Source organism: Xenopus laevis, chromosome 5L, assembly GCF_017654675.1.
Source record: "Xenopus laevis strain J_2021 chromosome 5L, Xenopus_laevis_v10.1, whole genome shotgun sequence".
NCBI lineage: Eukaryota > Metazoa > Chordata > Amphibia > Anura > Pipidae > Xenopus > Xenopus laevis.
Window position 1 is genome coordinate 100,177,565 of NC_054379.1, and position 23,333 is coordinate 100,200,897.

The 23,333-nt window shown below is 34.5% G+C and overlaps 1 protein-coding gene across 17 annotated transcripts in view; it reads left to right on the plus strand.

Moving 5' to 3' along the window:
• Nucleotides 1-23,333, plus strand: part of dst.L (dystonin L homeolog) — a 296,950-nt gene that overhangs the window by 265,735 nt on the left and 7,882 nt on the right. For 9 of the 17 annotated variants that reach the window (XM_018263472.2, XM_041563173.1, XM_041563177.1 and 6 more), the window contains 21 exons: nucleotides 1,486-1,656; nucleotides 2,100-2,255; nucleotides 3,653-3,859; nucleotides 4,070-4,189; nucleotides 5,267-5,436; nucleotides 6,416-6,575; nucleotides 6,882-7,076; nucleotides 8,032-8,160; nucleotides 8,784-8,927; nucleotides 9,208-9,396; nucleotides 9,518-9,644; nucleotides 10,754-10,917; nucleotides 11,001-11,163; nucleotides 11,528-11,682; nucleotides 11,789-11,863; nucleotides 13,492-13,509; nucleotides 14,781-14,898; nucleotides 17,189-17,257; nucleotides 19,521-19,714; nucleotides 20,201-20,311; nucleotides 21,561-21,684. In XM_018263472.2, coding sequence (XP_018118961.1) covers nucleotides 1,486-1,656; nucleotides 2,100-2,255; nucleotides 3,653-3,859; nucleotides 4,070-4,189; nucleotides 5,267-5,436; nucleotides 6,416-6,575; nucleotides 6,882-7,076; nucleotides 8,032-8,160; nucleotides 8,784-8,927; nucleotides 9,208-9,396; nucleotides 9,518-9,644; nucleotides 10,754-10,917; nucleotides 11,001-11,163; nucleotides 11,528-11,682; nucleotides 11,789-11,863; nucleotides 13,492-13,509; nucleotides 14,781-14,898; nucleotides 17,189-17,257; nucleotides 19,521-19,714; nucleotides 20,201-20,311; nucleotides 21,561-21,684 — 2,959 coding nt within the window. The remainder of the gene's footprint in view (nucleotides 1-1,485; nucleotides 1,657-2,099; nucleotides 2,256-3,652; nucleotides 3,860-4,069; nucleotides 4,190-5,266; nucleotides 5,437-6,415; nucleotides 6,576-6,881; nucleotides 7,077-8,031; nucleotides 8,161-8,783; nucleotides 8,928-9,207; nucleotides 9,397-9,517; nucleotides 9,645-10,753; nucleotides 10,918-11,000; nucleotides 11,164-11,527; nucleotides 11,683-11,788; nucleotides 11,864-13,491; nucleotides 13,510-14,780; nucleotides 14,899-17,188; nucleotides 17,258-19,520; nucleotides 19,715-20,200; nucleotides 20,312-21,560; nucleotides 21,685-23,333) is intronic. The other 8 variants (XM_018263474.2, XM_041563180.1, XM_041563181.1 and 5 more) reach the window with 4 other exon arrangements.

Below are 23,333 nucleotides of genomic sequence, written 5' to 3' on the forward strand. Positions count from 1 at the left end.
TCGTTAGATTCGAAGTCGTAGGCGAAGGTAGAAGTAGCCAATTAGATGGTCGAAGTAGCCAAAAAAACACTTCAAAGTTTTTTTTATTCTATTCCTTCACTCGAGCTCTGTAAATATATGCAGCAGAAACATGGTTTGTTGTGGCAAGTTTTTTAAATTCCAGATACCAGTCCTTCGAACCATACAGTGCAGTTTTTTCATTCATTATGAATGTCACAACTGCTGTATTAAAAAACATTATGTTAGAATAAATGATTATTCTAACCCTTGGATACCCTTGGCAAGTAAATTAAGACAAGTTTAATTTACATTCTTTCTTCTCAGCAACAATGAAGTAACAGTTTTAGAGATTAATAAATCAGGGAAAGCATCATAAATCATATGAAATATTTTAATTGGCATGAATTGGGCTATGAAATGTATTTCAGATAGTTTGCTTAACTGTAGAACAATAAGCATACAGCCTTTCATATGACATGCCAAAGACAAAAACAAAATTGACCATGATTCTAGTTTGAAATTTTTATCCATTGTTCCCAAATTGTTACAGTGACCATCATACGCTCATGTAATAGTTTTGTTTTTTTGCATTGTTAGAAATTCTCCCACAAAAATATCACACACTGACAGGGTAATTAAACAGCAGCACACCATTTGTCTAGTCTAGTAACTCATAGCAACCAGTGTTGCTTTCAAACCGCAGGCTAATTAATAATATGTGCTCTAATACTTTATGATGGGAATGTAAACATACATGTATAACAGCCCTTAATTATTCTGCAACAAATGTATTTTCTTTCAAAGAAATAATTTATTTTCAGTGCTGAAACTTGGCTTAAGCAGTGGAGACATCTGCCTGGGACACATACATTTTGGGAATCCAATTAAATCTACAGCAGCTTATTGTAACTACTCTCCCTTCCTGTATAGATTGGTCTTTGTGTGTCACTAACTCTGCCAGACTGCAGGTTAGGATATAGTATTATGGGCACGGAGAACAGATTGATCCCCTTGACTTGAGTGCCAAAGCTCTTTGACCTACCAGACTTAACTCTTCTACTTTCTACTTAAAGTTTTCTTCATTTCATATTATTTTAAATATGTTAATTTAGAGCCTGGAATTTGGTGCGTATGTTTAAATCCGAGAGCTGTTTTTCATTCTCAGTTCATCACTGTATTTTGTTTATTAAATGAATGTTATACTATTTAGTATTGCTGGACAAATCCATTCTTGGAATCTGTTAATGGTTAATGGAATTTATACATAATTTAGACAAATCAAGTTGCCTCAAATAGCCTTTTCCATTAATATCAAAGACATAAATCTGTTTTTGCCTTTGAAAAAGAGGGTGAAAATGGTAAGAGAAATACAGTATTCTGGAAGCTATGGACTTCAGATGCTTACAGTACCTTTCATCACATTTGTTTCTCATTTAAATTTATATTAAAAAAAAGTGATAAAAACCACTGACTGTTTTTTTCCAGGAACTTTGTTCTGTCTTTGAAGTTAAAGAAGACATTTACAAGAGGCTAATGCAGAGAAGTCGGCAAATGATGGAACGATGCACTGATGACCCAGAAGCAAATATAGATCAAGATATTATTAACCTCAAAGAGAAATGGGAATCTGTAGATACAAAACTCAGTGAAAGAAAAGTGAGTTTTCTTAATAGGACATTATACTGAATTCAAAGTGTAATACTTGCTTTGCATGGAATTTCTTGCTGCTTTATATTATCAGAGTAATCATAGCTATTGTCTCTAATACGGTTAAACATGACATTTACGATTTATAGAAAAAAAATTTGAACACAAAGCTAAATTAAAAATAGTCATTCTGACTATGGCATATTTTTCAGGCTGCTATATTTTTGGGGCTACAGCATGAGTTTGAAAGAGCAGTCTTAGACTACTATGCCTAAGAAGCACCAGAAGTGGGATCTCAATTGTATTTTCATGCTGCTTTACCCCTGAAAATATAATGATTTGAAAAAAGTGGATATTATATTTGGTGTGGATAAATAACATTATTTGTTATGGCCAAATGTGATACATTTCATGTTGGGTTAAACATTTTTTGTCAACATTTTATTTTGTAGGCAAAACTTGAAGAAGCTCTTCAGGTGGCTACAGGATTTCACAATTCTCTACAAGACTTCATCAACTGGCTCACACAAGCAGAACAAATATTAACTATGGCTTCCCCACCAAGTCTTATTTTGGATACTATATTGTTTCAGATTGATGAACATAAGGTAGATCAGTTTAATACAATGCTTATTTGTGAATATAGTAATACACATGCATGATATTTATTAATACTGCAAAAAAAACAAAATCTGCATTTCTGTGTTGCCTTAACGCCAGATGACTCCAGTCATTCCTAAATATGGGACTAGAAAAAGACTTAGAAGTGGCCATACAATGGCTGACCCTATAACACTTATCCACCAAATTGTACAAATGAATACTTTAATCTGCAAGATCAACCAATATTCTGCCCTCTAATATCTGGGTAATACTGCAAGAATGGCCATACACAGGCCAAACGCTATTGTTCTGTTGGTTTGGGTCAATGGCCCAAACAAGTAGATTTGCAGGATGTCAATAGGAGTTACTGTAAAAACACTATACGCCTGCAGACATGGTACATTTGTATCACTTTTGGTTTATAAAATCACATGAAACCTGAAAGGATGAAACATGATGTACTGCCAAAACCAACCGCAGAGGTCACATAATGTCCATGCGCAGACATTCAGCCCTCATTGTTGAAACTGGCAAATCTGTCTGACCAAATTCAGGAATATATGGCCAGCTCCACAATGCCAGCTCAGTGACCCTAATTAATTTCAGTGCATCATGCAATTTGACAGTGACATTGGGAGGCCCATTTATCCAAGGTCAAATTTCAAATTCATGTGAATTTTTTTATAATATAAAATATACTCGTAATTCGACTGGTAGGTTTTTTTTAAAGAAAAAATGCAAATGTCTAATATTCAATCTATATATTCTGACATGAAAATTCTAATCATATTTGATTCGTACGAATTTAGTTTTTCTCCCGAAAAAACCTTGAATATCAGGAAGGCTATTAACATCTCCAAATGAACTTGACAGGTTTTAGGGGGTGAATAATTGAATTAGGACTGTTTCCAAGGTCGAGGTGTGATAAATCTCACATTCGCTTTTACATTCGAATAGGGGGATTAAAATTTGAATGTGTAAATTTGAAATTCAAATTCCGACCTTTGATAAATCTTCCCTAAGGTGTGTTGTAATACAGTACTTCTAATGTTATATACATCAGGAAGCTGTGCCTCACATCTTTGTCTAATGTATAGAGGGTGAAAATTGTTTTACTTAACATCATCATCACACCGTGGGGTCTTACATCGTATTTCTAACTACTCCCCTGTGTGATAGACCATGCAGTTGAGTCTCTGTTCATCTCTATGTAAATAAAGTTCCAGTTGAGATAGCGAATGCTTGCATTTATTTGATATCAACATAAAAATATTATCTGTCTTGCAGGTACTGTATAGTGAGCAATCTCCACAATACCTTAAGCACTGAAATAGATCTTTAAACTACTTCAGTCTGTGATGATTATTTTTAACATAAAGAATGTTTTTTTAATTGATTTTAGGTGTTTGTCACTGAAGTAAACTCACATCGAGATCAGATTATGGAGCTTGATAAGACTGGAACCCATTTGAAATATTTTAGCCAAAAGCAGGATGTTGTTATAATTAAAAATCTGCTTATCAGTGTACAAAGCCGTTGGGAAAATGTAGTTCAGCGCTCATTGGAAAGAGGACGGACGTTGGATGATGCACGGAAGAGGTCCAAGCAGGTTTGTTGGTTTAAACCATCTATTATACCTGTGCTGTATTTATGTTAAAAAAGACTACATAACGCAAACCACTTTTGCCATTTTTGAATTTCAAAAAAGGTAAAACCTTAGAATTCCTTATAGATTTATGACCAAAGTTTTGGGAGTCCTCTGCTTGCTTTAATGTCAAGTTACAGTACCAATTAAATAAATATGAGTTGTATCTTTCAGTTTCATGAAGCATTTGACAAACTTATGGAATGGCTTGAAGAATCTGAGAAATCCTTGGATTCCGAGCTTGAAATTGCTAACGATCCAGACAAGATCAAGACTCAATTAGCAAAGCATAAGGTATGTACAGGATGTGGTCATTACAGACATCATTTGTTGTATAGTCTTTATGGCAGCCTACTAGCTAATGCAGAAGATTCAATATGCTATACATGTTGCTCTTTAAACAGAATAACAAAAGTTATTGTACTTTTAAAAATCGAGGAGTGACACACTGACGTACAGTTTACTATGAATGTGTTGTAGTGTTGCTAGGTCCATGCCATAAATAACCCACTTCTTTCTGCTAACCCGTTTATACAAAATCCTATAAGAAATTATTCTGCTGCTATTTAAAATGGTGCAATTTCAATTAATACAGTAGTTTTGCAAAATGGCATGCAAAATGTAATGTCAATAATTTAGTCCCTAAATATTTTAGATCAGGCATATCATATTACCCTTTCTACTCCCTTCCTACTATTGGCAAACACAGCTGGTATTATACTGTATGCTGGGTTGCATTTTTGCTCTGAACTTCTTCCACTTGCAGTTCACACCAGCTAGAAATTGATTTAGTTATTATGATCTAGTAGTTGTTCAATAAAACATAATTAGAGAGAAGGAAATGAATAACATCTTGAATATTTTTCATCCGATATGGGCTGCATTAATGTGGATTGTGCTGCATGAAAATTTGATTCTTGTTAATCGTCAGTTTCTGCTTTTCATATAACAGTGTATGCATTTTATGTATTCATGTTCTGCTGAAGAGAGACACTGATTTAATGTATTGGCCAGCATAACCAGTGACAAACATGGATAACTAATTGTTGTCTGAGGCCCCGAAAGGAAGATTTATTTTGTTGGCACTTCCCAGCAACTATTAGTAATTTGAATGACGCCTCTCAGCATTGGACTGTTAGTGATATTGTTTTGGAAGACAAACGATTTTAGCAAAAGTTTCCATGTAAAGAATGCAAAGGTTTTGCCTTTATACCTATATATACTACTATAATGGTATAATCTAATCAGAATTATATATTTATCCTTTATTGTTGCAAATCATTAAAGCCATGAACATCCCTGTAGGAAAGTTGTTAAGATGTGTTCCCCCTTAAAGTGTAATTTATTTTTTGGCATTTTTATAATCTGCAGGAATTCCAGAAAACTCTAGGAGGCAAACACACAGTGTATGATACAACCGCACGGAGTGGACGGTCACTAAAGGAGAAAGCAACACTGGCAGATGATATTCAGAAACTGGATGATATGCTCAGTGAGATAAGAGACAAATGGGATACAGTCTGTGGGAAATCAATTGAAAGGTAATAACATCCTGTTTATTTCTGGCAGTGCACATTTGAAATATTCATAGTTTCAACTAATGAAGAAGGGGATTTTACAAAGGAATGACATAACATACGTGTTTACAAGGGATGTTACTGTTTTGTGAGAATTAAGTACACAACACAGCAGCTATGTTTCTGATTCGCCCACTGCTAAGGTATCCTGTAAGTAATGAGATTGTTGCATATGGAAATCATGGCCTGGCTTGACTGGAATGTGAATGTATGTTAATAGCATTTAGCATTTTATTCTAAGGCTGTTGACAAACTGAGTGCTTTTGAACTAGTTGAAAAATTCCCAGCAACTACAGCCACTTCCCAATGATTAATGACATGGTAAATGGGAGGTGGCAATTTGGGCACTTTTCAGTTAGATAAAATGCACCCCTTTTGCCATTAGCCTAAGTAGAGAGAGTAAGAAAGGGAAGACAGCCTTTTATTATTTATGTGTATTATGTATATGTCTGTTTTGTGTAATGCTTTGTAGTGTACAAGGATGTTCCTGCTGCATATCAACAAGGATACAAACATGTTCATGATGTTATCCAAGTAGTAAATGTCAAAACATGGAATGTCTAGGAACTATTTCCTGAATGGATTGCCTTTTTGGTCAGGAGTAAATAAATATTATATGATACTTTCTTACTCCATAGCCCCAAGTCACCTCCAAATATTATAATTCCAGTTTGTGGGTTAAATTGGGAGTGTGCTACATGTAAGATATCTGTAAAACATAGAATGAGGCCACTGGAATTCATTGACCAAGGAGTAAATTTTTATGCTGATTTGTTTCATTGCATTTGTAATGTTAAAGTGAGAGGAATCATTCTATTTTTAAAGTCACTGTAACACCACCTTCTATTTGTCTGAAGATGTTCACCTATTTTATTTGTGTTTAAATTTGTGCTTTTACACTAAATTTAATTTCCTCTTGAATTTCTCTTTTTTATTTAAACAGGCAAAACAAACTTGAAGAAGCATTGCTGATTTCTGGCCAGTTTACAGATGCATTGCAGGCCTTGATTGACTGGCTTTATAGAGTTGAGCCTCAGCTGGCTGAAGACCAGCCCGTTCATGGTGATCTCGACATTGTGATGCATCTCATAGACAACCACAAAGTAATTACACACCCAAACTTAATTTTTTTAAATAAAAAAACACAATAAACAACACAATTCACTTTCAGATGTATGAGCTACATTAAATCACTTTGTTAAAATTCACTCCTGGATTTGCCCTTAAATTATAATCAGTGCCAAGGTGAGAACCTTGCCTCAGATTCCACTTTACCCGGGGCAAAAAAGACAAATTTCTGTTACTTTATTACATAATACTTACATTATACCTATGATCTGATAAACGGGCAGTATGGAAACCTAGCCTGCCCTTTACAAGCTAACACAGGTTAAAACCTTCTTTTTAAGGTATTTCAAAAAGAGCTGGGAAAGAGGAGCAGTAATATTCAGGCACTAAAACGGTCTGCAAGAGAACTAGGAGAAGGAAGCCATGAAGACTCCTCTTGGGTGAAAGCCCAAATGCAGGAATTAGGCACTCGCTGGGAAACTGTGTGCAATTTGTCTGTATCGAAACAGACTCGACTTGAAGAAGCTTTGCATAAGGTAAGCTGGAAAAACTAGCTACAGCTGCCAAGCAATGATTTCTGTAGCGCTGTGATTATCTGCATCATTTAAGTTCTCATTTATACCGATAATACATTTTATAAGTATAAACATCTGCACTGGCACAGCAGGCAAAGGGAAAAATATCAGAAATGAAAGCAGATCTTAAAATCTGGTTTAGCTGGAAGTGATTCAGGTAGTGGGCAGCTTCATGGCAGTTGAGTTGTGTTTGCAAAATACATATGTACTATGGTGAAAAAATAAAATTGTTTGCATTAAGCAATAATATAATGTGCTTAACATCCAGACAGCTGTGCATGAGAAATGTTTACAGGGACTCCTGAGTAAAAATGTAAATAATATTTTTTAATAAACTGTTAAAATGATGCATTAATGCATCAGTAGATATATAATATTTATATAAATATAGACAAATAGAAGAGGTCCTCTGCACTCAACCCATTATCAATATATTTAGGACATTGAGACATTTTGTTCATACAGCTACTAAGAATGCCTTACCCTTTAAACAAAACAGGAATTGTTTGTCCATATATGGAACATTGAGCTGGCCACTGCTCTTGTAGAAATTATAACAAGGAAAAGTTGTGCTCACTACTAATTTTAAAATTTATTTAAATGTGTTTGTTTAGTTCTTATGTTGTGTCTATGCAAATTTTTTTAATTAAACATCGTTAACCTTGCCAGTTTCACATTGACATGTATTATTTTGATTTTACTTAATATGAATTAGTAAAGACAGGGTAGCACATATGTGTATTGCACATCAATCATAGAAGTAAGTCTTTTTTATGAGATGTTGGCGCCCCTGGATATGCTTATACTTCAGTAGTCTTTTCTTCCTTATTGTCATGTAAGGCATGAGTATGTCTTATTCTACTTCCATTTGTATTTGCCTTCAATGTATTTCAAGAAATATCTGTTTTTATTACAGGCAGAAAGTTTTCATGCAGCAGTGCATGCCCTGTTAGAGTGGCTTGCAGATGCAGAACAAGCACTTCGTTTCCATGGGATTCTCCCTGATGATGAAGACTCATTGCACTTACTTATAGAACAACATAAGGTATAGAATACCACATATATATGCAGAAAAAAACAGCTTTTGTGATCTGTGCAAAATAAACGAGTATTAATCTATGCTGTTGTTTTTTTATATTCATGCCGTGTTTTAATTTTGCCCAAAATTAAAGCTGTTGTGCAATATTGTGTTTGTAATTTGGTGAAAAAAACATACTTTGCCCTAAAGCTACAGCAAACAAATCATTTTTCACGCAGTGATCTAGTATTAAAAGTTTCTGTGTACACAATATGGAACAGAGTAACACCAAAACAGTTTGCGCCTCTTATCAGTTCATTGCTGATTAGTTAACTAGTTGGCTTATAATGTTTTCAGTTTGGCAGGTTCAGAATTAAAAAAAAAATAGCTGTTCATTTGTATAGTCTAACATAGGTTAAAGCAGGTCTAATTGCAGAATAAATAGTATATCACTAGTATTTTTAGCTGCAGTTTTGAAAAAAAAACCTGATATATAATCACTCACCTTCATAACCCCTTTTAAACATATCTAAATGTTCTTTGTACAGCTTATTTTTGTATTTTAGAATACTGAACACCAGGCCCAAGTAATGTATGTGTCTTTGATCGTTCACCATGTGCTTAGCAGTTGCATTTCATTTTTTTTTCAGGAGTTTATGAGGAAAGTTGAAGAGAAAAGGTCTGAACTGAATAAAGGAGCAAGTATGGGAGAAGCAATCCTGGCAATTTGTCACCAGGACTCTATTACAACTATTAAGCACTGGATAACCATAATCAGAGCTAGATTTGAGGAGGTAGATTGACTTTTGAAACATTACTTTAAAATTTCTTCATTTAGCAATGAGCCCTATTCAGTTTAATAGGTTTTAAGATTATCACTGTCACTACAATCGTAATTCTTTCAAATTCACTGGAAAACTTTCTCATCTGAGTACTGGATTTATGCAAGAGAATAGATATAACTGTAACCAGAATTTTGAATATTTTTTAAATATAACTCAGGTAGCACCTAAAGTCCATGCATTGGTTATAATTTATGGTAAGACTATGTCATGTTCTTTTAACTTTTCCAAGGTTCTAACCTGGGCAAAGCAGCATCAACACAGGCTTGCAGTTGCTTTGGATGATCTAATTGCTAAGAAAGAGCTGCTTGAATCTTTGCTGGCGTGGTTACAATGGTCAGAAATGACACTCAATGAAAAAGACAAAGAAGATATCCCACAAGACTTAGATGAGGTTAAAGCACTTATTGAAGAGCATCAGGTAACTTGTATTCTTTCAAGCATATTCCTGCTAAATACACCACATATTGTAAATCTTTGTTTATTTTATACTGTGCTATGAGTTGCTTGCCATAATTTGATTTAAACATTTACTTTCTCAGATATTTATGGAAGAAATGACACAAAAGCAGCCAGATGTTGATAAGGTCACTAAAACATACAAAAGGAAAGCAGAATCCACTTCAGTACAGTCTCAGATCCCTGTCTTGGGTAAAGGGAGGGGAGGTTGTAAGTATCTAAAAATTAGTACCAGTACCTTATGTATAAATTCATATGTTTTATGTTTTTCCAAATTTGCTCTTTTCTATGAATTTGCTCTGAATTTACTCTGCCATCTGCTGTGAAATGTAAAATTAGGGTTCTACTGTATTAGTATGTTTTTATAAATTCCCTAAACAGCTCAACACATATGACGAGTATCTGTGGTCCCATTTAAAAGCATCAATTTGTTTTCAAATCCAGGTTTGCCTCCCCATTTTAAATTTAACATAGTTTTATACATTTTGGTTTCTGGGGAACGTTTTTAATGAGAAGAACTGTTACACATGGTTCACTTAATACTAATGGAAAGAGAAAATACTGGCACACAAGACTCCATGCAAGCAGGGATCACCCCTGTGTGTTTATTGATGTGTCATCAATATCAATGCAGTGGTGATCCCCGCTTGCATGGAGCCTTGTGTGCCGGTATTTTCTCTTTCCATTATATTAAGGAGGGTGCTGTGCTCTGGACCATCTTAGCATAAGAGGCCAGGGTGTGCTGGTGGGTTATGTTGTGGTCACTTTATACTAACCAATTTGTTGACCTCTGCAACAAATCACTTTCAAAAATGTACTCATAGTCCATACAAAATGTGGTGGACCTGTGCTTTATTTCGAATTATTAAATGAACTGATTGCAAATAATTTAATGTTTTGCAATAAACTTCACTACCTTGCTTATGGCTCAAATGTTTCTTGGCATCTGAACCCTGACCAGGTGGCTAGATGGGTCCAAAACATCCATTGGTTTTTAGGTATTCACTTTTGCTCATCTAGCCATGGACCCCAGACATTCTGTGAATTTTCATGTTATTGTTTGAAGAGAAAATGTCTATATTTGATAGGTCTAAAACACGTTATTCTTAAAATACTCATTTTTAAGTAGTTGTTAAAGGGACGGTATATACTTCTTTTCAATATTAGGTTTGTACTGAGCATTATTTTGCCCATTTTTTTAATTAAGATTTTTTTTATTTCTTGCTATTTAAACTGTGATTAATAAAATAATCCAAAATTATTTAACTGGTAATTAAACAATGTTCATGTTGTAATAAAAACTTCTTTTAATTTCATAGGGAAACGATCACCAACACCAAGTTTGTATCCTTCTGGTTCACAGACATCCCTTGAAACTAAAAACCCAAGGGTGAATTTACTTGTAAGCAAATGGCAACAAGTGTGGTTATTGGCATTAGAGAGAAGAAGAAAGCTTAATGATGCCTTGGATAGGTTAGAAGAGGTACAGTCACATATTTGCTATACTAGAATCTACCAAAGACATATAAATTTGTGCTTAATGCTGTTATTCAATTTATTTTCTAGTTAAGGGAATTTGCCAACTTTGATTTTGATGTGTGGAGAAAGAAGTATATGCGATGGATGAACCATAAAAAATCTCGAGTAATGGATTTCTTCAGAAGGATAGATAAAGATCAGGATGGAAAAATCACAAGACAAGAATTTATAGAAGGGATCCTTTCCTCCAGTAAGTTGCTCAGATATGATAGATAGCTATCTTGTGCTAAATAATCTTGAATATCTGCACTCTCTACCACTTGAACCTTGCAGTTAATTGCAGTTTCCTGTAAACGTAATACCAGCTAAGTCCAAAATATAAATGTCAAATATATAAAAGTATTTAAGGTCAACTCAGAGTTCCATTTATAAAAGTAGTAGGCTTGTGTTCTTGTTCTTTTCCATGTTCATGGTTCTCCTTTGTATCTTTTTATAGCCATAGTGTTGACATCGTTTCCTAGGATTTATTATTAGAGAAGTAGTTACTAAAGAAATTGTGCTTGCCTCTTGCTACATTCTACTGTCTGATCTTCTGGGTCTTTTTCTTTTTTTAGAGTTTCCAACCAGCCGCCTTGAGATGAGTGCTGTGGCAGATATCTTTGATCGTGATGGTGATGGATACATTGACTATTATGAGTTTGTGGCAGCCCTTCATCCAAACAAAGATGCATACAAACCAATAACTGATGCTGACAAAATTGAAGATGAGGTATTATTTTACTTGGTGGACAAACAAAATACATATTTATGTTAGTGTGAATTGCATTTATTTTTTTTAAAATATATTAATATTAAAAGCAAACAAATCTTTGCAGGTCACACGCCAAGTAGCAAAATGTAAGTGTGCCAAGAGATTCCAAGTTGAACAAATAGGAGAAAACAAATACAGAGTAAGTACTTTATTTAGCAACTTACATTTTTGTTTGGTAAAATGTTATTATTATACATATGAAAGAAAACATTTAATTGGTTTCTGTTGGTATGGCAGGGTCTGCTTCATCTATATGAAGGGTTGTGAGGGATGGGATGGTGGTGGTTAGGTTGCTGTGTGAGCTGGGTTGTTACGCCACTTGGCTCTAGGTAACCAAAGGCATGCAAATATACCCACAATGCAGTATTTTCTGAGAATATTAACATGGGTGTTCCTGCAAAATAGCACGTGTTGCAATTTGTGCAAGGATTACCAGTACAGGTGCAAATAAGTCCTACATTGATAAAACACACACTTACACAAGTTGTGTTTCCATTTCTCTGGCATCAGTGAGTCAGTAGCATTATTTCCAATTCGTAATGCACTACAAAGAGTGTTGCCATGAAGCTTATTAGGTGCAAGTCAGTTATAAGTGCCATACACAAAGGCATTCCTTAAAATGATACAAACTTTAGGTAGGTTATCTCCAGGGCTTATTTTTATCCCTGTGACCTGTACTTTAGAATTTGCCGTATTTTGCAGAAAATGAACAGGCATTTTAACACATGACACAAGTATAGAGCAATGGCTGTGTAACAAAATTACATTTGTAAATGGAGAGCCTAATCTTTCACTTGGGCTCATAATTTAGCCCTTACACATGATGTTCAATTAGAAAGCTTGTAGTTATTCAGTAACTGCAATTACATTTTTGGCCATCATGCATTGGCTATAGATGATGAGAGCTGTACTTTTTTGACACCATCATACTACTAAAGGTATAATTAATGATAAGAAGACTAATCAATGTAAGTTGTTATCACCTGTCCTTACAATGCCATTACATATTTTAGGATTGAATAACATATTTACCGATCTACACAACAGAAGTGTTTATAGAATTTATAAAAAAAAAAAATAATCATACCATTCAATCCAATATAATATCCAATTCCTGTAATATTTTTAAAACCCATTTCCTTTTATTTGGTCCATGATTGCAAAATTAACAATATTGGCAAGAAAATGGTTATGAGATATGGGTTAATACTGAAGTAGGTATCTTGTGACACTTAATTTAAAAGAATTGTTCAGTATTAAAAAAAACTGGATAAATAGATAATGTTTCTACTATAGTTAGTCAGGCAAAAATGTAATGTATAAAGGCTGGAGTGACTGGATGTCTAACATAACTGAACAGAACACTACTTCCTGCTTTGCAGTTCTCATGGTTTCCACTGATTGGTTACCATGCAGTAACCAATTGGTGACTTGGGGGAAGGCCATATGGGTCATAACTGTTGCTTTTGAATCTGAACTACATGCTGAGGATCAATTGCAAACTCACTGAACAGTTATGTCCCATGTGGCCCCATTCAAGTCGCTGACTAACTCAGAGTTAGAGAGCTGAAAAGTTACATTCTGTTCTGTTATGTTAGACATCCAGCCTTTATAACCTTTCACACTAAACTGTTCCTTTAAGTATGCTGATAAAGTAACCAGCATAATTATCATAATAATGAGACAAAGATGCATAAAACATCTCTGAAATAAACTGTAAAATGATAAATACACTAATTGTTGTTTTTCATTTTCATTCCATATCAGTTCTTCCTGGGAAATCAGGTATTAATCAGTAAAGTGTTTAAATATGTGTTATTAATAATGAAGCTTTACTGCCATCTTTTCATGACTCACATATCCATTTTGTTCTGCTTGAAACATATTTAACTATGCTGGTGAAGAGGCATTAATGTTGTTTGTGTTGCAGCTTTGTATAATTTAATTTCACTGGAGATGCTTCTTAGAATAAAGTTCGTAGACTGATAGGAGAATCTTATTTATGCACCAGACCACCCTTTCAAATGAACTTAATTAATATACAGTAACTGCATACTACATGCATCTAATTGAAGTATAAAATACTATCCATCTAATTTAGGGTGTTGATGAGGCTCCTTGAATGTTTAAAGCTCCATATGGTTTTACCTGGGTTAAGATTTTCAGTACCTAGAGTAGCATACTTTATTTTTTGTCCATCAATGTGTGTCTCTTGTCAGTCATGGACACTTAAATCTTCCAAGGATAAGAGATCAAACTGTTATTCTATCAGCCTGCTAAATAAAAATGTTCAAGAATGCTACTCTTTACTATTAGTGTGCATTTTAATATGACTTGCTGAGTCAGCACATTTGATTTATCAGATGAAGGAAGACCTATCACTTGTCAGAGGCTGAAAGGTCTTGGTGGCAACATTGACTTCAGAGAGTTTAACAGTTTTATCTTTTCAAGATTTGACCAGTTGAACAGAAAACACACCAGAATCATAGCAGAGTTCCATTTAATCTTTCTTTTCATAATAAATAAACGATATAAGGAATATAATCAGTATTTTTTTTCAATATAACAAATTAGATCAATTGACAGATATAAGGATTAACTTGCACAACATTCCTCTTGTGAATAAAGAAGGGCATTCTTGGAAGCAGTTTGTTCTTGTGGGTGGAACTGCTTCTCTTCTGCTCACTCTTATTCACTCAAGTTTGTAGAAAGAATTTTCTAAACCCCGTAAATGTAAATCCAGCATTCAAAGCTTATTCAATCATAATTTCACTCCTGGGTTATGGGATAACATTCTCAGTTTTCCATCTCCTTTAAATTGTCTTGTTTTCCTTCCAGCCATCATCTTCACGCAAATCCGTTTTTTGTAATCATTGTTGCATGAGTTTTCTTCAGCTTGTTCCACAAAATTAGAAGTATATTACTTATATTAATCAATGAACGCAATCAGGCATTTGCTAAGCACCCTGCTAGCACCAAATTTAACCTGCATGTATAGTGTTAAACCTACATTTAGTTGATTAGTCCCTTAACCAAATGTATGTTTCTTTTTTAAGTTTGGAGACTCCCAACAACTTCGCCTTGTTCGTATTTTGAGAAGCACTGTGATGGTTCGAGTTGGTGGTGGGTGGATGGCACTTGATGAATTTTTAGTGAAAAATGATCCTTGTAGAGGTAAGTTAAAGAGAATCATTGGGAGAAAAATATACACGAGAAAAATGGCAACTCACAATGTGAAGTTATTAATATTTCTGAGTTTCTAACAGCAAGCAAAACGTATTAAGGTGGAAATATACCATATTTTACCCCAAATAAGGGGTTTTCGTTATTTTTCTATAAATGTTTAGAAAATCAAGTTAACTTATTTTAAAATTTATGCTGCTTCATTTCAGTGATAGAAGCCATGCTATTTTCATCCATACACTCCAGAGAAACAGTGGCCTCAAATCATCAATGGTCAAAACATCTTTAAATATAATAGAATACTTTCAGTACTAGCTTGTATTCTGAGTTTTACTGAATAGTAAATGTGTTATTCTTAGATAGGACTGCTCTAGGTTTGATGAATATGAATAGCTATATGAATTGTTTATTGCTTTATAAATTCCATTTTTTTGGTATAATGTCCCTTTAAAGGGACACAAATTAATAGAGAAAATGGCACCCAGTTCTCAATTTAAATGACATTTGCATTCTGTTCTGTCCATATTGTCTTACATTTTTAATTTCTAGATTAAACTCTGTCAAGCAGTCTGCTTTTCATTATTGTTTTGCCAAATATTCCAGGCTTTCATCCCTTGATTTTATTCCTTTTAGTTTCTTTATGTTCATTTCTCCACTTAATTCTACAGTTTACTGATTCTCAGAGTTTGGCCTTATTTTTTTCACTGTATGCTTTAAATGTAAAGACTAATGGATTAGATTCAATTCGGTGAGAAAATGTTTATCACATGAAAAGTCAAGGACGAGATTGAATTTGAGACGCAATTCAATTCAGAAAAACATCACATGGTTTATCACGTAAAAACTCTATTGAAGTCTATGGGAAAAAAACTGGAACTGAAATAGGAGAAACATTTTTTTCTCATTGAATTGAATTTTGTTCATGAGTTTTCATGTGATAAACCAGGAGATAACTTTTTCTCACTGAATTGAATCCTGCCCAGTGGTTAATTCTGTACATAAAACCTTATTTTTTTAGTACATGACAAGCTCCAGGATAAATAAATGTGAAACTAGTGTCTGTTACATTTTGGTTTCTATTTTTTTGGACATTGTGAGAGTGGGTTATATCTCTACATGTGACCATCTCTGCATCTTTAAGGAGGCTTCCCATTTGTAAACCCCTCTAGTATTATATGTGAGACTGTTTTGTTAGGTCTGTCTAGGAGGAAACAGACACTGGTATGGGACAATATTTTTTTTAATATTTTTAATAACTTTAGTAATTTAATATTAAAATGTGAAACTAGTGCCTGTTTTTCTGGACATCGTGAGAGTGGGTAAATCCCACTCCTTGTGACCATCTCTAAATTTTTAATGAGACTTCCCATTTGTAAACTCCTCTAGTAGTATATGTTAGACTGTTCATCACATTTGTTAGGTCTGTCTAGGAGGAAATAGGTCTGTCTAGGAGGAAATAGTTTTAAAATGTTTTCAATAACTTCAATCATTTTATTCATTTATATGGCTTTTTGGGGAAGTGTCTAATATAACTCCTTACTTATATTTATATGCCTTTTTTATTTTAAAGTATATCTATTAGAACTTTGGATTTGTATCATTATAGAAAAAGGCAGATTTCACTTACAAAATTTTCATGAATTACAATTTTTTTTATTTCTTATTGAAAATCTTTGGGAAGCACTGATGACAGTAACAAATAGAGGGTGCTATTTGGACGTTCAGTGGTGTGGTTGGTTAAGTTGCTAATTTGCATAGTATATACAGTATCTGAAGATGTCTAAAGCAATCCGTCTTGCGCAAAATCTTCTGACGTGAAGAGTAAAAATGGTTGTTTGCATGTGTGGGGCTTGAAAAAGGAATGCATTTTGTGAATGTACCATGAAATTAAAGGCAACGGACCTTCATTCGAGGGAGTATACATGTGCATTTCTGTGTATACAGAGTGTAGAATGAATGGTGTCTGTCTAGTTAAACCTGATTATCAGTGAAGTGTCACTTCATATGTTTTTTATGTCTCATATACTTTCCTGTCTTTTGCAACATAATACATTGCAAGATAACTAAAGAGCTATATTATGAATCCGAGACACATAGCTAAGCATTTTCAACCTGACAAATTTATTTGTTCTTTTTATGTTCTTATTCTGTTTGGTCTGATTATATCCAGTTTCTTTGTTTCCCTGTGATAGAATTTTACTTACTGCAGTGCTGTATTTCTCCTTTCCTACTTATATCTTGCCTTATTTTTCTTGACTGGTATTCTGTCATTTCTTCCTAGTTCATCATCATGGAAGTAAAATGTTACGCTCGGAGTCAAACTCTTCAATTACTACTCAGCCTCTTATAGGTTGGCAAAATCTCCCTTTCTTTCATTTCTTTATACTTTCACTCCTTCCAGTCATTCGCTTTGGTACTTTCCTGTGTTTGCCATTTTTTAATTTGTGTGTAGTGCATGCGTGTTTCATTTTGTATCCCTGGGACTAGACTGTAAGGCTGTATAAAATGTGGTTAGCATGCATTGTGAGGTGAAGTTTTCAAAAACATTACTAGAGAGCCATATTGCATGCTTACTATTCTCTACAAAATACACTTTCTCATACTTTTATATATTATAAAGAAGCACTATGGGTCCCACATTCAGGGAAGGCCTTGCAATCTGAGTCCAGTTAAAATATGTATGCTGTATGTCTGGCAGTAATTGCATTTGATGGCTGCTCTTGCATACAGCAGCACTTTATGGGAAGAACTACATTCAGTAAAGGAGGACATGGATAAGCAGGCTGATGTAAAGCTTAAGAATCAGCATACTTTACTGAATCTTAGTTTTGTATAGTGTCGTAACCATGGTAACACTGTCATAGCAATGGTAGATAACTATGCAGAAAGTGATATTTATTTTGAATTAAAACACAATGCTTGCCCAGACCCTGCCTATTCTCACTTTCTGTAAAGTTACAGCAGGTAGGCCTTTTTTTTAAAAAATATTCTTGAATGATTTTTATACCCTACATTGGGGTAATTATTTTATAATCAGGCTGCTCAGTATATTCAATTTGCTTTGTGCCACAGTTATTTAAAGTGGCTTCATCCCTCAAACATTCTGTCACTTGCTGCTTACAAAGTGTATTTACAGAAGTAGGAGTCTGAGCTTTGTGGCATGCACAGCTAGATCATTTAATAAAGTGACGATTGATTAAATGTTCATTGTTTATATTCTGTCAAGTGAAATTGTTTATTTTCATCCAAAGTGGCTTGTCCATTATTCCAATTCTCACAAGCAGATCTCACTGTATATGCTATAGTACTGTAATTACAATGTTCACACTGGTGTGCTAAGTTCACATTCACCTCCGTGTCTTCCTGTAAGTAATATGCAAGTGGAGCACACTGGGTAGAGAAAGGGAAAGGTAGAGTCAAAGTGTCATACTGTGACACATATACAGGAAGAGAAGTACCAGGTAAGATTTTTAAAAAAAACAAAAAAAAAAACATATTATAGGTTCTCCTACTGAGGATAGAAATGTATGCATGTGAGTGTGCACTATTGACTGTAACATATAACATTTATAAATATAGAAAAGCAATACTGACATGGACCTATGAAAATCCATAGGAACTTGTCAGTGTTACTAATGAGTTGCAGGATCTGAATATTTCTGAATATTTCTGTTCAAAAGTCTCAAAAAGTCTCCCCCCCCGGTCTCCATATCAGTGACACTGGGCTGGAGACAGCGTGATCCCTCCATAGCCTGGAGTACTATTTTCATTTGTAATTATGGTAATAATTTGCAGATGGTTTTCAAGGATATACAAGATTCTCAGCTAATGTACCTTACTGAACTATAATGTAAATATAAAAAAGAGTGTTGGTTATGTGCATGCTGGTAATATTTTATTCATAACCCACTTACAGAGTTCTTAACTGTCTTACACAGGACTGAACAGTGTTACTAAATCCTACTGTAAGCCGGGCTCATGCTAGCTTTGAGTATTTCAACTGTGCAAGGCTGAAGTGCAAGTGCCTTGGCATAATTTTATGTTACAATGAAGAAATCAAAGTTCATTTACCTGTGTTTTTATAAGGCTAATTAAAAATCAAGACAGTATATACTTATTAACCAATGTTACTGTACACAAATTCAGTTAATGTGTAATAATAATGGAAAACCAGTTAATACTAAAATCCATAAATGCATGTATTGAAGGCTGTGCATTATAGGAAATCTACTTATAGTACTGATTATCAGTGGTGTAACTAGGTGTAACAGTGGTGTAAAAATCTTCATCCCCATCCTTCCGACCCACTTCCTGCCTCTGCCCACTCCTGGCCCAGACCCCACACACTCTCAACTGCCCACTATACAGCTTTGCTGTAGAGGAAGCAGACCCCGCAGCCCTGGCCCCTCTCTTCCCCAGGCCCCTTTGCAACTGCAGTGTTGCTTCCTTTATAGCCACGCCACTGTTTTTTATGTTACTGGTCTACAGTCTGCCTTGTATTCTGAGATCTTATTTCTTCTTCTTATAACAAAGCTCAGCTAATGAATTGTATTAAACTGTTGATTTTGTTTGAGTCTGATGAGTTGAGCTGAGACACCTGATTCTTGTTATAGCTAAAGGAAGGACAAATGTAGAGCTGCGTGAGAAGTTCATGCTACCAGAAGGTGCTAGCCAGAGCATGACTCCATTCCGGCCAAAGGGTCGTAGATCTAGACCATCTTCAAGAGGTGCATCCCCTAACAGATCCAATTCCAGTCCAAACATACAAGCCAGTCCATCATTGGCTGCAAGTTCCAGTACACCTAAGGTATGTAACAGTGACCTATCAAACATCTTTTATTTATTAGATATTAAGGCACATAGATTAGTCAACATCTAACATTATAGTTCCAAAGTCTTCATACATATTGAACAGGAATTCAGGTTCAGCTGGAACTTACCCAATTTGGTGATCATGTATATGCAAATGTTTTTGTTATATTTACTCACATCTATATTAACTAAGGATCTTTTATTTTCATCAGAGCATAATCTGTCATGTTGGTATCACACTAAGTATAATTAAAGTTGAAACTGATTATGAAACGGAACTCCCAACATTTTGCCCAAGAGTACCTTCCCACATTGATTCTGTATTTGTGTGGTTCCTGGAAGTTGTAGTTCAGAAACAACTGGCGGGCCTGGACATCACTGATTTGGAGATGCTGGGATGCTGGCATGAATCTCTAGACTCAGCTTTAATTTCCTAAATCAGCTGTTCTATAATATTTTGACTTACCATTGTTCCATACAGACACCCCTCCATTTAACACGCAATTATGGTAAGCCATGGCTGACAAACAGCAAAACCTCAACACCCTGTAAGAGTCCCGAGTCCCCAGAATATCAACTCTCATCTCTGGAGGTACAGTAAAGATAGAGCATCAGAATGCGTATTCTCTTTAAATCGCAACTTCACTAACCACTGTCGGAAATTCCCGCCAACCTCTGTCTCCCACATTAACTCGTTTCTTTATCGATGCTCATTCTCAATATACAGAACTTTATCTCTTTCTATTCTGTTCTTAATTAAAGGAAGAATTTTTCCCTTTCTAAAACTATAAATTAATAAAAATGCATCACTTGTAACATAATTCATGCCCACAGTGTCTAATCATAATTCTTGCTTATTATCTTTTATTGAATAGTTCAAGTATATGCAATGCTCAGCAGATTATAATTGATTCACTGAACAGATACAGGTATAGGAGCTCTTATAAGGATTCTTTGGGTTCTGTGGCTTCCATGTTAAGTGTTGTTCTGGAATTGCTAGTGCTATATTAAAATTTATTGTAGCAAACATACCAGTTGGGTGGAAGGGTGTTAAATTCAGAGTTTAACCCAATCTTCAATGCTTCTTTCTTCACTTTCACAGTGGGAGGAAGGGGGGTAAAGAACTCCCAATCCTCTCCAAAATCCTTCAGAATCCCAGTATTCAAATTTTTTTCTTTGTTAGGAGTAGTTATGGGCTCGCTGGTCTTTGGATCTTGATAAGAGATCCCATACCTGTACTATTTACATGTATCCAATGAAAACCATCAGTGTTTTAAACTATTGGACTTTTAAATGTACATGTTTCTAACCTATTCTATTACTGTTTTTACTTCCCTTTAACATTTAACATTTTTTCATATGTTAGTGCAAAATGGGCAATTTGATACTGGCTAAAATAGATCTTACTTAGCTTAAAATGCTTAAGAGCATGTTAAATATGGTATAATTGCAAATTGCGACTATTTGTGCGCATACTCTGCGTTTGAGTAATGCCACAATTTTGGTGGTGGAGAAAATATTTGCAAAACAGGTTTTGGAAATTAAGAATTGAAATAACCAACTCAATATTCGCACACAACTCCGCACAGTGGTTCGCTCAAACACCAGCTCATTTGTGAGCCATTTGCGAATATTTGTGTGCAATGCGAATTTGCAAAAGAAGTTCACAGCAGGGCAATATTTATGCATGTAGGAAAAAACATGGACAATACAATCATTTGTGAATAAATATAAATATGTGCTGCCAAAATGTATATAGTAAATGACCCCGTTGTATTTCCATGGAAATCCTTAATTTATATTTTATATTTATTCATCAGCTTTGTGTTTATTTCACACAGACAACACCTATACAAGGAAGCAAGCTAAGGCTCCCGGGATACCTGTCCGGCAAAGAATTTAACTCAATAGGAGACAGTAACATTTTAACTACTGCCGCCACCAAAGTCAGGACACAGTTTGCAGGTAGGAAATCTTATATTTATTATATGTTCATATAAATTGATTCTTTATACCTTAAGATAATTTAAAATATTTTTTAAAATTAGTGTAGTCTTGTTATACATATGTGTTATTTACCTTTCTTATAAACTGTACAAATGTCTATTTGTGTATGGTTATTTGCCACATAAATATACATTTTCTAATTACACTGTCTATATTTATAATTTATTTAACAATTTCAAAATCGGCTTGTGCTGCATCTGAGGATATTTTGCCACAATGTTCCCTAATGCATTGGTGAAGCCAATGCAATATAATTATCATTATTAAAGGAAAACAAAGGAAATAAGGATTAAAGGAAAGAGACTGAGTGCAGCCTGGATAGCAGTTATTAGTACCTTTTGTCAGAAAATGTTGGTTATATAGCTGAAGCTATAAGAATGCATATCATAAATCTTTATATTACATTGGTGATATAGCAAGAGAGAATTTTGTTAAGATCGTCTCTCTGCAATTATAAGAATATTTTTGTACAGAAGAACATAAACTAATGTTAGAATGACTATTAATATTAAATATAAAATAATTCACTATAATATAATGTTCATTGTGTACTCCATGTACAGTTCCTTTAGAACAGGGGTGTCCAACCTTTTGGCTTCCCGGGGCCACATTTGAAGAAGAAAAATTTTCTGGGGCCGCACATGAAATACACAACACTTTTGATTTATAAAAATAAAGGAAAAACACAGAAATTAACTACAATACCAGCTAGATAACCATATTGAGCTATACACTGGAATATGGGACAAATATAGAGCAACCTTCTCTGCTATATGATTACTAATTGGGCAATAAGTAGTCCCCCTCCTCCCTAGGTCACCACATTGTTACAACCTGGCATAGTAAGCCTATTCCTAACAAGACAACAGACTGAGGTGGTAATGATAACCCGGTAATGATAATCATTACCACCTCAGTCTGTCATATTGTTAGGAATAGGCTTACTATGCCAGCTAATCATGTGTTTGGACAAAAAACAGAACAACAACATGTTATTTCACTCTTTTATTTTCTCCATACCTTTTATTAATTGTTCATTTCTTTCTTTTTTTCACTTACTTTCCTTTTCTCTCTCCACATGCAATGTGAAGCAAATATATGGTTGTACAATGCACAAAAAAGAAGATACAAGTAAAGTTTTACAAAAAAAGAAAAGAGAGCAAAACAAACCATCCTAATGGGATTTTTGACATTGCACTTGACTTGATAAACTACTGCTCAATGGAACCAGATATTGATGCATTAGATTAGAAGTAGTTGCAATTCTCAGTGAATATTCAAGGTGCTCATCAGATAATCTGGTTCTAATTTTGTGGCAAGCAACTCCAAAAACTACATGGCTCTTCTCCTGCCTAATGAAAGGCTAGCTTCAGCCTGCAGCTTACTGGTAAACTTTACAAAAAAAGTAAAAGAAAAGAGCAAATTAAACCATCCTAGTGGGATTTTAGAGATTGTGTTTGATAAACTACTAATCAATGCATCAATATCTGGTTCCATTGAAGTAGTTGCAATTCTCAGTGAATATTCAAGGTGCTCATCAGATAATTTGTTCTAATTTTACTCTTAGTGTGCTTCATTCTTCATTCATAAGAAAAGAGAGCAAAACA